The sequence below is a fragment of the Seriola lalandi genome, unplaced genomic scaffold (genome assembly GCF_002814215.2).
Source record: "Seriola lalandi dorsalis isolate HSWRI2012SDOR001 ecotype SW California unplaced genomic scaffold, Sedor1 jcf7180002054476, whole genome shotgun sequence".
Taxonomy (NCBI): Eukaryota; Metazoa; Chordata; class Actinopteri; order Carangiformes; family Carangidae; genus Seriola; species Seriola lalandi.
In genome coordinates, this window is record NW_019525029.1 from 3,016,867 (window position 1) to 3,035,003 (window position 18,137).

The window sequence follows — 18,137 nt, forward strand, 5'->3', positions numbered from 1 at the left end:
ACTATACTATGGCGTTTTTTATGCCTAACTATACTATGGCGTTTTTTATGCCTTACTATACTATGGCGTTTTTGACATTTATATGCCTTACTATACTATGGCGTTTTTTCACATTTTTATGCCTTAGTATACTATGGCGTTTTTGACATTTTTTATTCCTTACTATACTATGGCGTTTTTTATGCCTTACTATACTATTACGTTTTTGACGTTTTTATGCCTGACTATACTATGGCGTTTTCGACATTTTAATGCCTTACTATACTATGACTTTTTTGACGTTTTTTATGCCTTAATATACTATGGCGTTTTTTATGCCTTACTATACTATTGCGTTTTCGACGTTTTAATGCCTTACTATACTATAGCATTTTTTGACGTTTTTATGCCTTACTATACTATGGCGTTTTTTGACGTTTTAATGTCTTACTATACTATGGCGCTTTTTTTGTCTTACTATACTATGGCGTTTTTGACGTTTTTTATGCCTTACTATACTATGGCGTTTTTGACGGTTTTTATGCCTTACTATACTATGGTGTTTTTTTTTGTCTTACTATACTATGGCGCTTTTTCACATTTTTATGCCTTAGTATACTATGGCGTTTTTGACGTTTTTTATTCCTTACTATACAATGGCGTTTTTTATGCCTTACTATACTATGACGTTTTTGACGTTTTTTATTCCTTACTATACTATGACGTTTTTGAAGTTTATTATGCCTTACTATACTATGGCGTTTTTGATTTTTTTTTTTTTTGTCTTACTATACTATTGTATTTTATATGCTTTACTATAATACTATGACGTTTTTTTCCTTACTATACTATGGTGTTTTTTATGTCTTACTATGCTATGACATGTTTTCACGTTTTGATGCCTTACTATACTATGGCGTTTTTTATGCCTTACTATACTATGACGTTTTTGACGTTTTTTATTCCTTACTACACTATGGCGTTTTTTATGCCTTACTATACTATGACGTTTTTGACGTTTTTTATGCCTTACAATACTATGGCGTTTTTGACGTTTAGATGCCTTACTATACTATGGCGTTTTTTATGCCTTACTATACTATGACATTTTTTATGCCTTACTATACCAATGCGATTTTGACATTTATATGGCTCATTATACTGTGGTTTTTTGTGCCTTTTCATTCTATGACTTTTCTATGACTATAATTTGATGTTTTCATTCCTTAGTATACTATGACCAATAACATATGTGTGACATACAGTATATGTCCCTTAATTCAAGACTGATGTTACCATATGTGTCACATATAAGAGGATATATTATAATGACAGACACACATACTCTGGATGTATGAAGATATTAGTTTATAACACATATAAAATACTCACAGTGAAATGCAACTTCATGCTTATTAAAATTCTATATGTTTGTGTATGATTTTACCATAAAATGCGTTTCAGCATACATGGAAGTGAAATACCGTACTCCATATATCAGGGTACAGGTCACATTTAAAAACAACAAAATACATGTTAGATACAGTATACATGTGACAAAGAGAGCAGCATTAAAAACTTTTTATAAGAGCAGCTTAAGATAATATATAAAAAGGTGCTGATGCAAACAATTGTCCTTAATAAACAGTCATGTCCAGTGCACACTTAAAATGCTGGTGCATTTTTTTTGCATGTCACCCTCTGGTGTTGGAGACAGGGATGGGGCCAGCATTTTGAGGAAGTTCATAGTTCTTATGGCTTGCGGAAAAAATATATTGTACAGTCTGGTGGATCTTGCATGGATGTGGAGCCTCCTTCAGATGGCAAGAGTGCAAAGAGTTGGTGGGAGGGGTCAGTATGTTGGTGGCCTTTCTGACACACCCGTCTGTGTGGATGTTTACCACTGAGGGGAGAGAGACACCTGAGATCTTCTCTGCCGCTCTCACTATTCTTTGCAGGGACTTCTGCTCAGCAGTTGTGCAGTTCTTGTACCAGAAGGTGATGCCATGTGTCAGGATGCTTTTGATGGTTCCTCTAGAAAGTGTTCATGATGGATGAGGGAAAATTCGCTTTTTTCAGTCTCTGCAGGAAGTAGAGGCGTTGCTTGGCCTTTTTTGGTGAGGTCTGTGGTGTTGATGGACCAGGTCAGATCAGTGATGTGAACCCCCAAGAACTTAGTACTACTGACTAATTCTACAGCAAAGCCGTGCACACTGCGACCTTTCCTGTAGTCGACTACCATCTCCTTTGTCTTCTCCACATTCAAGGAGAGGTGGTTGTTGCTGCACCACATGACAAGTTGCTTTGACTTTTGATCTTTAGTATGGGTCAAGCTACAAAAACAGATTCCTACATCTCTCATAATGCAACTTGATAGGGTACTTTATCGGGCAAGTTTATTTGTATAGCACATTAGGGAAGCAATGAGTGTAAAAACTGGGCCAAATTACTTGATGGACGGCTTCGATCCTCCCTGCCTGATAAACACCAGTGTCCTTTTAACTCCATACCTCCAGTTTGTAACAGAGGCTAATTGTTTGCAAGCCCAAGCTGAGATGGCTCTCATCGCATCACTATGACGTGTTATTTTCCTCAGAAAATTCCCAAAAATCTGACTGAGCTATACCAAACATGGCAAATAAAATTATCAGTGTGTAAAACCAATTGCATGTACCTTTTACATGGGCCATATACTTCTTATGTTTTGAGAGAGTGGCCCATTTTATATATTCTAGCCCTTAGAAACAGCAGTTGGCACTTATTCAGTTCTTCTGGAGCTTTTGACTAAATCACAGGGTCATAATCAGTGGATGTTTTTTTCCTGTTGTCATGGGACAGTAGATAGTAGTAGATGCTTAACATTTCTTTATAGAGTTGATTCACTGAGACATTTTTAAAACTCAGCTGTTTATAAGTTGGAGGACATCAGAGGTGACCATCACCCTGTAAAGCTTTTAATACCTCTGAAAGGAGAGTGTCCTTACTCGATTACAGTCAACAGGCTGCAGCTAATATAGCAGACGGTTATTCCCAAGGTTTATGTAAGTGAGGAAAAAAAAACATCCTCAAATATCAGCAGTTGCGTAATTTTGACATCAATGTGATAAGCAGTCAGTTGGGAGGATGATGATTTACACACAAACTGATAATCCTGTCACCATGCTGTTACACAAGTCTCTGAAGAAAGCTTTGCTACTTAAATTTGGTTTCCATCATTGTGTTTTCTTGTGACAGCCTCATAATGTAAACAAATCTGCAGAGAGAAGAGGAAATCCCTCATAGGGAACATGCAATGTTAGGCAGGGGGGTGGTGGGTAGAATGAGAAATCCAAAGAGCAGGATGCTGCTCTCTGGTGGACACTTGCAGGACTTACACTATGTCTGGACAGCAAGTTTATATTGAACAAAAATGACATGACAGCAGCATGATCTGTTAACTCCAACTTTATTTATAACAACGGGGTGGGGGAACAGCTCTACTGAGGCTGCTGCTGCTGATCTGGCATGCTCCTGATGATGTCAGAATCGCCTGAAGAGGAAAAGATGAACGAAGAGTCAGTGAACTGAAATTAAAACTTGTCACATATGCAGTACAAAGACATCCAATTATATCCTTAGCATTAACAGCTAATTTTAATACCCTCTAAAAAATAAATTACCAAAGTTGACATTATGAGGATAAGTGTGACCAACAGAGCATTCATGAACTGGCCAGAAAGCACTGGCAGCTCAGCTGAGCACTCTGACCGGCTTTCATCTAGCGAACCACTAGTCCTGAACTGGACCACTTTGGTGAACAAGTCCAACAGGCGCAAAAATTCGCAGAGAAAACCAAGTGTCAGGGGAAAAAAAAAACATGCGTCTGTATAAGAGTTTTAATAGACCTCCGTGTAAACAATGCTCCAAACTATTTTAAATAAATCTTGACCAATTTGGAACTTATTTGTTGAGCTGAAGTGAGCTTGTGTTAGAAATAATTTGAAAAAAGGATGCTTTGACATTGACTTTAGTTGCTCCCCATGTTAATGCATGTATATTATCTCAATTAAACTGTTAGTAATAGACTAATATACAGTACTTCTGGGAGAACAGATTCATTGACTAGATATGCATATTCTAGCATGAATCACTGAAACGTTGTGATGTGCTTGAAAACTTCAGTTTGTGTTAGCAGAGCCTCTTTGCTGCTGCTGTTCTGTTCACTCATGTCAAACAGCCTCACTGGGACCAATCGGCCCCTGGCAAATGTCAATTCATCAATTTTGATACCAGACAGTGACTGGCACAAGCTTGTGTCGGAAACATCCCATTAGTCCATTTAATATAGTGCAGATGCTGTCCAATACCAATACAGGTACTCACCAGGGTCAATGATCGCCAGTGTGCACACCCTGTAGTATTTGCCACAGGCTGTGCCAAGCTCAATGTTGTTTCCACTGTAGTGGTGGACACCAGTCTTGGCCAGCATGGCATAGTACTCGATCTCAGATTTCCTGAACACAGCAGACAGGCAAAAGAAATATGTGAGTCAAAGCAGCAAATACACCATTAAACCAAGTAAATTTGCGAAAAGACAGGAAGTACAATTTAACAAATGCATTAAAAGAGAAAAAAAAAGGTGCAGACAAGCCACACTACCCTAGAAACTCTGAAAGACACTTGGATCATTGTATTTAATGTCTCTCAACACAATAATTCCAATTATCAGGGTGTAAACAATTTATAACAAATCTAAATGTTAAGATTTTAACATCTGAAATCTTTACGAAGAAATGTTATCTATGACTAGTTTGAATAGTTTTATATATACACTATATACTATTTATAATTGGAATTTTCATTCCATAGTCATCGTGTGACATGCCAATAAAAAAAAAAATTAGGATCCTGACATGCATGTTGCATAACACAACTCAATACTATAATACTAATACTATCAAAAAAATTTAAATCTTAAATGCTAAGCTTTTACTTTAGACCACTACAGAAACATGGAGCAGGTCAGGGGTAAGTTGTGTCATATCTGCATTGTCTTGGGCTTTTCATTAATTGACCAATGCCAAATATCTACACTTCCCATTGGATAAAATAGGGTGATTACCAAGCTTTTGAACGTATTTCTATTGTCTGCTTATAACTTCCTGCAAACAGAAAAGCAATGCAATTTCCAAATTGAGTTTTCACTTTAGATGACAATAAATATTCCTTCTCCAATAAGCAGTCAGGATAACAAAATTATTGGTATTATAGAATAAAGACCACATTCTCCCTTAATTTCCCAGTTCACTGTGAGTTCACAAAACTCCTGTTTACAGTGCTGTCTGATGTTAAACAATCCATTGGCACATGTTTTCAATCATAAATTGTATTTGTCATACCATATTTTCTTATTAAATAAAGTGACTCAAGTTTCATACGTCAAACTCAAACCTTAATGGTGCAGACTGGAGACCATCATCACATACCTGAGAGCAGGGCAGTTGTTGGCCAGGATAACCAGCTTGGCTTTTCCCTGACGGATCATCTTCTGTGACTGTTTGTAGCCCAGGACGTATTTTCCACTCTTCATCACCAGCTGGAGACGGGAGTTAATGGACTCCATGGACTTTTTCTATACAAACACCGATACACATTTCTACAGTCAGTGACACCACATTGAGCTGCACAGCTAACTTTCACCATCGTTGTGCTTTCAAAAAAGCCAAAGCAACATTGTGGAAATAATGACATTCATCAAAATGGACACAATGAGGTCAACGTGTTAAGTATGTTTTTAACGTACATTTGCAGCAACTGTTGCTACTTTTCCAACATTTCGCTGTTGTTGCATTTAGCAAATTAGCATTAGCAGGTTAGCCGTCGTCAGACAAACAGACGGATAAACAGCAATAAAGAGAGAAAGAGCAGACACGGGTGACTTCACACCATTACGTCCGAAATAATTCAGCTCTTCAATTTACATGTTGAGTGCTAACAATAAGTTCATAAGGGCAGCCGCGGTGTTAGCTAGCAGGCCCTGAGAGACACACGTCTCCACGTGAAGCGGCGTGTTCCCCAGCCCGACCCCACCGCACTCACCGTCTTCTTTGCGGCCACCATGTTTGCAATTTAGTCCTGACCGGCCAACCTGCGAGCGACAGGAGGGGAGGAAAATAGTTTCGTTAGGGTCTGGATAGAAATAAAACGTGAAAATGTCAAGAAAACGTTAGGTTTTATTTAGAAAACTCGGAGCTCTTCTTACTGTGAGATGACTCCAATATGGCCTCGGAGAGAAAGGAAGGCCCATGGTGCACTGCGCTGCTATCTTTTCGGAGGGCCTGCGCAGAAGAGAACTGCGCAGGTTACTCACTACAGATGCTTTATAGAGCTTTTTTTTTTTTTGAAGAAATGAATCAATAATCAATTCTTAAAAGCCATCCATTTCATACATAACCTACTATATGGGTATATAGTTATTCCAGCCATACAAAATAACTGTAAAAAATACTCCATTATAAATAAAAGTCCTGCATTCAAAACCTTATTCAAATAGAAGTACAGATAGAGCTGCAGTCAGAGGCTGTTTTATTGTGCACACTGTTGGGTAGTATAATCTATGATGATATTTTTATAAATTGATCATGTGTTTTAAATGTAAAATGTAAATCTCAAAAGTAAGTAGGCTACAACTTTTAGGTTTTTGTGCTTCTTTTGTACTTTTGTTCTTCTATATTCTTCTATTTAATGCTATTTTGTGACTTCCCACAACATTTGAAAGACTATATGTCTACTTTTTAATCCACTACATTTATTTTTACAGATATAATTTTTGCTTTGAACTCAGTTATTACTCTCTACTAGGAGCCTTTCTGCTGTCTAATGCAGCTCTTTTTAATTTTAATAATTCAAGTACATTTTTCTGCCAATATTTTGCACTTAAGTTAAATAATGAAAGCAGGACTCGTCATTGTAAAGGAGTAGTTTGACAGTATAGGGTGTGAGGTAGTTGGCCATTACGCTGCCCCAGTAGATTAACTCTGGATTAAGATGTTTGCTCAAAGGCACATTGGCAGTGGGCCTAGTTTTTGGCCTGGCTTTCCCCGCCCCAAGAGGTGGCCGCTGCACACTGACTGAATAATGTATTTTTGTCCCTGCGCCAGCCTCTTGGAAACAGCCTAAGTTACAGTACACAACAAAAGCCTACATTTCATCTGCGGGTCCAACTGTTTTTAGAAACGTGTGACCACGACACCAGGAGCTGAACGCATTTACTGGAGGAAGTACCCTGGTGCGCAATTACGCACGGGAGTAGAGGAATTTGACGTCCAGCCTGGCTTTTTGTTTCTCCTCCAGGGGATTCTCTCTGCAAAGTTTTGAGTCCTCTCCACTTACTGAGACGATATCTATGCACGACGTCATCAGGGCAGCTCCAGCCTCACCTCTTCACTTTGAACTTCACCTTCTAGTCCTCGATGTGCACAGGACAGGATGGGATGCTCCACCAGTTCCCAAACTTCAGCGGTAGACACGACTCGACCCAGTGCTAAGCCCGAGGAGAGCAACGGAGCCAGCACTACAGGTGATGCAGAAAGCTTTATTCTTCTATGTATAATAATATGTTTAAGAGGTGTGTGGAAAAAGGCAAATAACAAATGTGCTGTACATGCATCTACATTTCCTATCCAAAAACTAAATTTGACATACTGTAGTTTCATAATTTGTATGTTAAATAATGTATATTTTTGCATAGTCTGAAATTATAGTAGTAGAGAGTAGTAGAGATGTCGATGGCCTTAACATAACTGTAAATATCAATTTACTACAATGATATCACTCAGGTTATGTCTATAAATGCTTAATGACGTCAACATATTAATTAAAGCACTTTGAATAGTTATTTTGTTTCAGTAGATACTATGAATAACCTTGTGACATGTCAGTGAAAATGGTGTCATCATGGAAGCTCACCACTGTGTCCATATAGAGTTGCATCATCCATTCAGTTATAATATAGGGAGCACTGTCCTGATAAGGAACGGCACAGTCTGCATGCAAATGAACACCAGTGTATTTCTCTGGGTACAGTATCTGGTTTCTTTATTTTTACTGAGCCAGAGCGCCACAGTGACAGGATGGGAAAGTTTATTGTCATTATTTAACAGTGGCTTCTGGCTCTGTCCTCCCTGAGAGGGAGAGACAGTGGCATGAAAGCAGATTTGGTGACAGTCTACAGTTTCAATAGGAAATGGAGAAGCCACTTTGGACACTCCTCTGTTGTAGTGGGTCAGAGATGGCCCGGGCTGTGGTGCAAACTAGCACACCTTTCAAGGTAAAACATCAACACCGGATGCTGCGTTTGCATTTAGCAGTGTTAAGGAAGAGTTGGAACTTATAAATATGTGAGGGACAAATGCTTTGTGTCTGACTGTAGTAAATGTGACTTTTTTGCAGTTTCTGCCAGCACAAGCATTACTTGACACTTCAAAGAATAAGTAGGTGAAAACTAGTAAAAGATTCACTGAGTGGGACCACCTCAGAGCAAGTGTCACTTGTTCTCACTCTCTTTTTGCACTTCTTAAAGAGATATACAGGCCGATTATTGCCATAAAACACATGGAAGCACATACACGCACGCTCACATAAGTTAACGGGCTCAAATGCATCTACTTGCATTGATGTATTGAGCTGAGAAACTGCCACTGAGACTGATTAAATGTGTTTAAACCTGTATCATGCAGCTGATCCTGACCTCTGACCCCCCCAAAAGGTGACAAGTGAGAGGAGTGCTTCCACTACAACTCTTAATAAATAATCATGTCATTGTTGTTGGATGATGAGGATGGCAGAGCTTTATCAGCCAAATGACAGTGAACATCGTCTCAGAGGTCAAATGGAAATTTGTCAAGATGTTTTCTTATTTTTGCATGTTGCTCATTTCCTTTCCTTGATGCTACTTGTCATTCCCAAAAAGGGTTACGTTTATTACCCCGAGGTTTATCCATTTAAAGACATGTCAGTGTAACACACACAAGAGTGCCAGTCTTTACCCAGCAGCACCCTCCATCTGACATATTGACTTACTTCTTATTCTTCACAATTACAACAGAGAAAGTATTTATCATAATGATGTTGAATATTGACGGGATGGGAACAGTGTTAACAAATGTCATGTCCCAGGTTCTTAATGACATCACCTCTGTTACGAGGAGAACTTTGTTTAATTGCTTCAAGCAACTTTGAAAACAGAAGGTTGATGGTCAAGACTGACGATCCATGCAAATATTTGCAATGCAAATCCCCCAGAAGAAAAAGTTCTACAAGGAAGTGATATGTAACATCACAAAACACACAGTCACCTGTTCATAGAGCTATGCTGTTCCTGTTCATTAACAACAATCTGCATAATCATTAACTCTTTGTGGCTCCTGTTATGTGTAGGTGGAGGTCTCTTTATGCCGTTTTTTTATTTAAACTTTTTGATCTGTGGCAAGTAGCAGCAGCATTCGTTTTATTCTTTACTAAGTTATTTGAAGGAGGAACAGTTGATCAGGTATAGTTCTGTTTTCAAGGAATTGATCGCATTGTTATTGCTCTTGCTTGTTATTGCTATTTGGGTGAAACTGGTGGTCCTGTGGTCAGAGACTGGAGTTAACAGGAGTCAGATTCTTATTTTCACAGTACTCCCAATCTTTAATTATGAAGCACAATGCAATTCATCACAAGATGAAAACATCTGTGTCATACAGTCTAACATGCTGCAGACAAAGCCTGCAGAAAGTTCATGAAGAGATTACAGAAAATGTTTTCACTGTTGCTTAGGGCCCATAACAATATTAGTTATGCAGACTGGTCCCTCTGGTTTTGGATTAACTCAATAGCTCACATAAGCAACACAAACATAAAGGAAACTAAAACCAGCGGAACCTAAGAGCACAGTACTGATACCCTAAACTGTCTCACATTTAAATGACGAAAGTGTAGTTCCTGTTTTCTTACCTGACAGGGTCAGTGTTTGTGCGTTTTGTTCTGCCAGTGTCAAGAGTCGGCATGACATTAAATGGGAGATTTCTTTAAGGTATTTTTGGGGGCATTTTTAACATGAGCTAACAAATGCACGTGCTTAACACTGTGTCTCTGACAGGGGCGGCCAACGAAACTGGCAAAGTAGCTGAGGACAGCGAAACTCTTCCGGACCAAACACCGGCTGATGGCGATGTTAAACCTGCAGATGAACCTGCTGCAGCTGCCACATCTGCAGACAGCACCGCTGCAGCTCCACCAGCAGGGGAGGAACCTCAGCCTGCAGAAGCCAGTCCACCTGCAGACGGAGAGGCAGCGGCAGCAGACAGCACCACTGAGGCAGCAGCGAGCTCCTCGGAAGCTGCAGCTGCAGACCAGGGTAAGTTGGAGTAAAAAAGAAAAAGCAGTGTCTTCTCTCTTCATCCCACATGGCCAACCCCAAACCTGACCATTAACAGATCCAGAAGTGTTCAAGGTATATAGGGCTTGTATGGGAATTTAAATCCCAAACTTCTTTTAATCCCATAAAGAACTATACCAATGTAGATTTTGGGGGATTACTAAATATTTTAGTGGACTGTCAACCATCCTCACATGAACAAGCCCATTTGTCTTTGCAAAATGAATTGCTTCAAGCTATCAGCTAGGTTCCAAGCACCTATTCATTTTATACAATTTTCAATGCAAATTAAACATTTGTCTTCTACAGCATGACTTATCTCCCTAACACTGTGACGTGTATCAGACTGAATGAACACCTCACTAAGTTGTAAAGTTGATAAGGATGGAGCTGCAAACCTGTTTGTCCATTTTGGTATATATACTATATACTTATGCCTCATTAACCACCGCTACTACTATTTTCTCTAACGAGACATCATTCTTGAAGTGTGTGAGGAAGCTTCGGCGTGGATTCATTCAAACCTCTCGAGGTTTGGGCATTTTTCTCTTGATATTTTAATCTTCATCTGTGAAACTGGCCCTTAAAAGCTGTTACCACATAAGGGAGAAAACAATAGTAACAATATTTGTGTCCCATTGAGGGAAGAGAAACTTATTATAGACAAATTGGACAATTGCTTCCTCTGACCTGCAATAACCTGAGCACTGCTCCGCCTCCTACATAGTGACCCAATGAACACAGGCTGCCTCGGCATCCAGGTACATAATGTCCCTTCCGTCTTTCCCTCGACCCTCCCCAGTCCCAACAGCAACGGTGGTAACCAGGCAGTATCCAACAACACACAGACATGACTTTGGCTTTTAATGAACACACCGGGGCGGCCACAGGAATGTGTTTATAAGTCACACATCTGATTATTTAGTTAGTATTAGAGGACCTGTCTCAATAAATCACACTTGTACTCACTTTATGGATCCAAGCCGTTTTCATTAGTTTATGAATTACGTTTTCCTTGATGTTTAGTTGATTGAGTATTCTCTAAGATCCTCTTCATGAAACGTTCTCCCTCCTGGTTGTGTACACATGTAAGTGTGTACACAAGTCGGCCCAGGATCAGATCCTGATTTGTGTAAGTTAAAAAGAGTCAAAACAGATTGGATTTTAAGGGATGGATACTTGCAAGGTTAAACCATGCAATGCATTCAAAAAATAGTCAGGACTCTCCTTTGATCTTTGTCCTCACTTGATCTTGACCCCCCTTTGGTCTCCAACCTCACTCACCCTCAGTTCAAGCTTGACCACAGTCCTGTTTGAATGGCCCTTTGGAGAGAGAGAGTGTGTGTGTGTGTGTGTGTGTGTGTGTGTGTGTGTGTGTGTGTGTGTGTGTGTGTTTGTTGTGAACACTTTGTTGTCACCGTGGTCTCATTAAGGTGCAACTGGAATCCACAGAGAAACTAGAGCATGCCAACACATACAGGGCTGCCACTGGCGATGAATGATGTCAGGTGCGCTGAGCCTCCCTGCCTCCATTTCACAGCCAATGAAGAGAGAGGATCAAGTGTCTCATTAACACACCGGACATGGCAGCTCAAACACTTCTGTACCTGTCAGTGGTCAGGGGTTGGGACTGGCCTTTTGGGATTAATCTGCAATCACAAGCCTTTGAGGGAAAACTGAATGTGAAACATCCAATTGAATGTGAGATGCAGGTTTTTGTACTTTTGTTCAGCATTGTTGGGATTTCACAACCAAACTGTGCAACAGGTTGAATAATTAACGTTTACTAACTAACTAACTGGAGGTGATGTGATCAATCTAACCTCCACGCCGCCAGGGTCGTCCCGAGTGAACCAAACTTTTAAACGTGACCACGTTTGTTGTTCTCGTGTACAAATCTTTTTGTCTTTCATTCAAAACAGAAAAAGCAGATGATTCAGAGCCCAAACCAGAGGAGACACCAGGTGAGCACAGCTGTAGTTTCCACATTGTCACATCCACATAACACCATCAGTGCAGTCCTAAACATGTTTCCCTCTTTGTTTCCAGCTCCCAGCGAGTGAAGTGCAACGTGAATGACTGCACAGATTAACTGGAAGTGTCTGATCTTGTTTGTATGTGTGAGTGAAAGTACGTCCGTGTGTGTGTGTGTGTGTGTGTGTGTGTGAAACAGACATCACCTTGTTGCCAAGATGCAGACCCTGTGATATCCACTTTCGATCAGGGTTCCTCGGTCATCACTGTGCCTTCTTCCCCTCATGATGGTGTATGGCTGCATTTTCTGCTTGAAAACTGCACATTGACAGAGTTCTACTGCACTTAGTGGGTGTGTTGATCTTCAGAGGAAGCAATCATTTCAAAATATCTTAAATTACTAATCACTTCTATTTATTCAGTGCATAGAAATGTATAATAGTAGATGTCTTTAATCTAACTTTAACCTAAGAGTTCATTCTGTAGTTTTCTACAAAATCATGATTCTAAGGAAACCAAAGCCAAAATATATTTGATTTATGAGATGTTATTCTGTTTGGGTAGCTGGCTTTGATTGTACAACTATGTTTGTGATGAAAATGAAGAGCTGGTCCACTGCAGGTTTACTGAGGTCTGATTTTAAAAATCAATATGGGTTCCTGATGAGAACCAATGAGATAAGAGTAAATATGAGAGTGAGTTTTTTTTTTTTTTTTTGTTTGCTTCTGATGTGTCATGATTTCTCTCTGGAAGGAAAACCTGAAATCTGTAATAAGCTATTAACTGTCAAGAAATTAAAAGGGCCACCTTAAAGATGACATCTAACAGAGTTTCTTTGATATCTTAAAGCAAGGATGAATACATATGTTGGATGACATTTTAGGGGTTTTACTGCATTTATTTATTAGTGAGAGCTTCTCTTTTCAAATGTGTGTCAGTTTTTTTTATTCAGGAGAAAAACAGAAGATGAGTTATGAAACCAGAGACGGCACCAAAGAAGGCTGATTTCTGTCGGAATGAGGAAATGGTATTATCTGCACAATCTGCTTCATGGAGTATGTCGGGTATGAAATTACCTTTAGTTAAGTGCTTCTCTTTTGTTAGTTTAAAGGTGGTTTTCCAGTGGTACAATCCTGAAAATAGTTCAGCAGTGCCGTCAACCAGCCACAGTGAGCAGAAGAGAAACTATTTCATGCTAAAACCCGACTATAGGGAAAAGGAAATTGAACAAGATCCTAGTTTGGTCTTTCATTTGTCATCTGGAAATACATTAAGGCTTCCACAGCGCAACTATACGGCCGTTTGGTGGTTAGGCTATAACTTGTTTGTGATGTGGCCGGCTAGTCAGGAGTCTGAGAGAGGACCGAGGACAGCAACCGCCTCAATTTCCACCAGTCCACCCTGAGGTGAAAAAGAAGCAGACAGAGAAACATTGAGGACAAGGGGGAATGTAAAAGAGCTACTGATCAAGAAAAGGACATGTACAACTTTTAACTCCAAGCAGCTGAGCATTTAAAAGTCAACATGGTTGATAGGAAATGCATGACATGCATGACTGAGCATGCACCTAGCTACCATGCTCTTTTCCACCACCCCATATGTATTGATGTATATGAACCATGTACCATGGGGCACTGCGGTTCTAAAATGGTGTAAAGGTTTTGTCTGTACTTACTCTAGGGAGAGCAGCGACCTGGTACGCAGCTCTGGCAGGAAAGTTACTGCTGAAAACTGGAGAGAAAACAAACATGATATGTACAGTATAAAAAAAGCATATCAAAAAGCCACCAGGTTGACGACTCTAACTATAAATACATCAATTAATTTCTGGGAAGCTCTTTTAATGAATGAGATATTTTATAAACCAAGGGTCTATTGATGCTAAAAGATGATTTATTAATGAGAAATAATGAGACATTAAGTGCAACTATTTGGTTGCTAGGTTTGAAAAAATCCATTTGGCTGGTGTATAACATGTTTGTCTTGAAGGGTCCCTGAAGTTACGTGGTCTAACTGACCATTGGCTGAGTCTCCTTGATGAATTTAAGAGCCGGTTGGAGGAGGATACACATAAATGAAACAGGTTTTTTAACATGAAAATATGAATATAATATATTAATATGGCTTATTACTCTTTCATAAATCATTAACACTTATGGGTGCCCACACAAGGAGTTACAGCTGTTGAGTTTTTTTTACAAGACAAAAACAGCTGTATGAGAAAAACAAATCTTTTTTAGCTGATAATTCGAGTAACCAGATTTATCAGACGCAGTCAAAACATTGGCTGCTGGCGGAAATGTACTTTAAAGTGAGAGTTTTCACTTGCTGCCTGAAAAGTTCAAATTCACTCGACTTTGGATCAACTGGACACACGTCCTCGCCTTTCTCTGTCAAGGTCAGGGAAAGTTGCCTGCTTGTGTTTAGGGTTGAGTAGAGTCTGGAGCTGGGAGGGAGCTCAGGCTTGTACCACAGTCAATGGTGTGCGCAGCAAAGCTTGCAGGGAAGGGTTGGGTTACACCTGTGTGCCTGCACAGCAGGTGTCCATTTACAGCTCACTGGGCAGTGCAGCTTCCATTACACCTGTCTGTTGTGATCCAGGAGGAAATGCCCAGACTGAGCGGCCTGTATGAGGAGGCTGCTTTCATGCAGCAGAGGAAGAGCAGAGTGAGTCTGTCTGTCAGGCAGCTGCTAAACCTGCCAGCAGTCACTTTCTGAGAGATGTCAGTGAAATATGAGCCACTGTATCTCCTCATGACCACACAGGTACGGAGGCAGGAGTGTGCCACTGGACTGATTACAGACTTTTACACTGTTTATGTGTAATATAATAGTAGATTGTGAACTGGATTTCATTTAATTTTAAGGTGGGACACCACTTAGATATATCTAAATTAGGGCAAGCTGCCTGTAATTTAAAACAATCATGAAATGGAAACTGTACATGTTAAACCAGGGATCAAATGTAGTGTGAGATGGAATATGAGATGCATACACATAGCAACTGCAGTGACAAAAAGTTCAATGGAAAAACTTTTTTCAAATCTATTTTTCAAATCTATTTTAAAATGAAAAAATAATTTGAAGTCAGAACAAGGAAGTAGTATTGTCAAATTTAATTAAGTTTTTATTACTTTTTTAACTTTTAGTTTTATGATGCATTGTTTTGATGCAAATTTAATAGAATCAAATTATACCTTTTTAGAACTGATCAATTCACTGAATGATTACATTAAAGTCTATAATTATTCAGGTTGAATTCTTCAGGCTCCAGACACAGGAGCATATAAACATAACCATCAGTAAAAACAAGAACCTGTTTAATTTCTCAAATCATATCTGCACTGAAAGTCAAGTGATGTGAGAAATGTTCTACAAATCAACACTGTTGGAGCTGGCAGATAGTACACTGACAGCCTTGATTAAATGAACCCACTATCCAAACAGTGACTCAGGTGTTTGTGAAGGCAGATCGAGCAGGTGACAGCAGTTCTGACCTGGTTAAAACCTGCCCCCATGTGGCTGCTTTTCTTAATAGATTATAACTTTGAGGGAAGAACACAAAGTACATTTTGACAATACCATTAGAAATTAATAAGTTAATTGCACATTCTTCACTTTCTTGCATAAAATGTTAGGCAACGTGTATTGAAATATGGAAACAATTAAGTATTTACATGTTTACTTACATGTCTTGTAGACCTCATTGACACTGTTGAAGTCATTTATATCTGAGAGCAGCACAGTCGTCTTCACCACTGAAACAAAAGATTTTATTTTTTATTTTCTTTAGTTTGTTGACACACACACACACACACACACACACACACACACAGTCAGATCTTACCGTTGGTGTAGTCACAGCCAGCAGCTTTAAGGATCTCCCCCATATTGATGAGAGCCTGAGGAATGAGAGGTGACCTGTTATGTTTCTGTTTTTTATTTATGTTGCTCAGACCTTTAAATGTAATTATGCCAAAAGGACGAAGCCTGGGAAACATACTGTTATTTGAATTAATCAGTGTCAGTGTAGACACTGTTGCTTTAGTTTGTTTAATTTTGTGTTTTTATCTATTCATATTGTTGTTTTTATTAGGTTCTTAACACTTGAAATTTAAATTGAAAAGCAAAAATACACATTTACCCAAGTCAAGTTACTGTAGCTTTAATGCTTGTACGTGCATCATCTTAGCATGAAACATTTATCATTTAAAGAAAATAGCTTACTGAATATTTTGAGCCTCAGTTGTTTGGTCAAAGGCATGTGGCTCAGAGCTGTGCTTCTTGATGATCTTAGATGTAAATTACTTATGGAAACACAGTTACTATAGAAATGGAGTAAAGTTGAGGCACAGTGGCTCTGGTTTACACTGATAAACCTCTCAGCCGCTAGAAATAACTGGACAGTAAATGTCCTGCCATCTTGTGGTGTTCAAACATAGTCAACCATCATCATCATTATCCGTCTCTGTGAGCTTCACCTGTTTGGCCTGGGCCTGGACTCCTCCATCTACCAGCTGACCAGAGGCCACATCGAGCCCCAGCTGACCGGAGATATACATGGTTCTGTCCGCAACCACTGCCTGACTGAGGACAATACAGAGGACACACACACACACACACACACACACACACACACACACACACACACACACACACACACACACAATAATGAATTAATTTGACTGATAATCAACCAAGCACTTGGAAGAAATGGTGAAAAATAAGATGCAAACAAGCTGTTAATCTTTTAAAAGGAGTAATCCAGATAAAGTCATGTGATAAAACTCTGACAGCTCTATTTTACTGCAGTATTTCATTTACATAAGTCTGTGATGTTCAGTGTATTTCAGGAGTTATTCAGTGACGTAATGTATGTTTTGCTTTAGCCTTGTAACCTGCTTTATTTACCTAAATATCAATTAGTGTTACAGTATTTTAGATGCACGGTGCATGTTAGTGCAGTAGTGGCGAATCGACTGAATGTGGATTTTTGCTCGAAAACAAGATCATGAGCAGAGTCCATTCAGTCTAAACTAACTCCACCCACTGACAGCCGATTGGTCAGACCAGGAACACCCCTCAATCTGAGCAAGTACACACATTGAATCAAAGAAGAAAACAGGAAATTAGTGAGGCAATTTCATGACTTCTGATCACTGAAATATGTTTTAGTCGAGTTATCACAAACAAAAACGGCACCTTTTTTTTTTTTTTTTTCTTAAGGCTAGAGCTATTTGAGGTTCAAGTTGCAGTATTTCACAGCACATTGATGCTTACCTGTATATTCCCTGTCTGACAGGGGCTTTAGGTGTGTAAGGAATCTGTCGATGAATAGTTGCCATGACTCTGCTGCCTGTGTGATTCAGGGATATTTCTGCTCTGCTCAAAGTTTAACTTCGGCACTTTCTTTTATGGGGTCAAGTCAAGCAGGTGAGTTCATTGAACACGAAGACCCGCCCCTGGTCAAACGCTGGACTGTGTGTGATTCCCACTCATTCATTTACTTCTACAAACCACGTGTCGCTATAAATAGATTATGATGCATATTTCTGAGTTTAAACTTGCCTTACCTGTATGGACCGATGGCCGCCGGGGCCGATGCAGTGTTGATGATCTTTCTGTGGAGTGCAGCCATGTTTCCCTGATTTTTTTCTTCTATTTCCTCCAAACTTTCTTCACTGCAGAGTGGCTGTGAAATGGCTGTGCAACAACTTAGGGGGGGGATAAAAAAGGAACAGTTGCCCCCGTTAAGTCTACCGTAATCTCTGCCAACAAGAGCACG

General features: G+C 39.5%; 3 protein-coding genes across 5 annotated transcripts; 1 reads left to right on the forward strand and 2 right to left on the reverse strand.

The window, feature by feature from the left end:
* Positions 1-3,407: 3,407 nt before the first annotated feature.
* On the reverse strand, positions 3,408-6,300 carry rpl30 (ribosomal protein L30). Of its 2 annotated transcripts, XM_087175620.1 has the most exons (5): positions 6,221-6,300; positions 6,058-6,106; positions 5,445-5,590; positions 4,342-4,472; positions 3,408-3,508 (listed from the first exon to the last, which is right to left on the reverse strand). In XM_087175620.1, the coding sequence occupies exons 2-5, from the start codon at positions 6,076-6,078 to the stop codon at positions 3,456-3,458; spliced, it is 351 nt and encodes a 116-aa protein (XP_087031746.1). In that variant the 5' UTR covers positions 6,079-6,106; positions 6,221-6,300; the 3' UTR covers positions 3,408-3,455. The 2 variants fall into 2 exon arrangements, with proteins under 2 accessions (XP_087031746.1, XP_023267834.1); XM_023412066.2 differs by lacking the exon at positions 6,221-6,300 and having other exon boundaries at positions 6,058-6,116.
* An 801-nt stretch (positions 6,301-7,101) lies between these two features.
* On the forward strand, positions 7,102-13,170 carry LOC111659277 (uncharacterized). Its single transcript, XM_023412154.2, has 4 exons — positions 7,102-7,537; positions 10,100-10,357; positions 12,301-12,342; positions 12,428-13,170. Exons 1-4 carry the CDS (start codon positions 7,447-7,449, stop codon positions 12,439-12,441), a joined length of 405 nt encoding a protein of 134 aa, XP_023267922.1. The 5' UTR covers positions 7,102-7,446; the 3' UTR covers positions 12,442-13,170.
* A 59-nt stretch (positions 13,171-13,229) lies between these two features.
* Positions 13,230-18,085, reverse strand: rida (reactive intermediate imine deaminase A). 2 transcript variants are annotated; one of them, XM_023412152.2, is made up of 6 exons: positions 17,926-18,085; positions 16,834-16,939; positions 16,200-16,254; positions 16,042-16,110; positions 14,028-14,083; positions 13,230-13,753 (listed from the first exon to the last, which is right to left on the reverse strand). In XM_023412152.2, the coding sequence occupies exons 1-6, from the start codon at positions 17,988-17,990 to the stop codon at positions 13,697-13,699; spliced, it is 408 nt and encodes a 135-aa protein (XP_023267920.1). In that variant the 5' UTR covers positions 17,991-18,085; the 3' UTR covers positions 13,230-13,696. The 2 variants fall into 2 exon arrangements, with proteins under 2 accessions (XP_023267920.1, XP_023267921.1); XM_023412153.2 differs by lacking the exon at positions 17,926-18,085 and adding an exon at positions 17,633-17,791.
* Between the last annotated feature and the right edge of the window lie 52 nt (positions 18,086-18,137).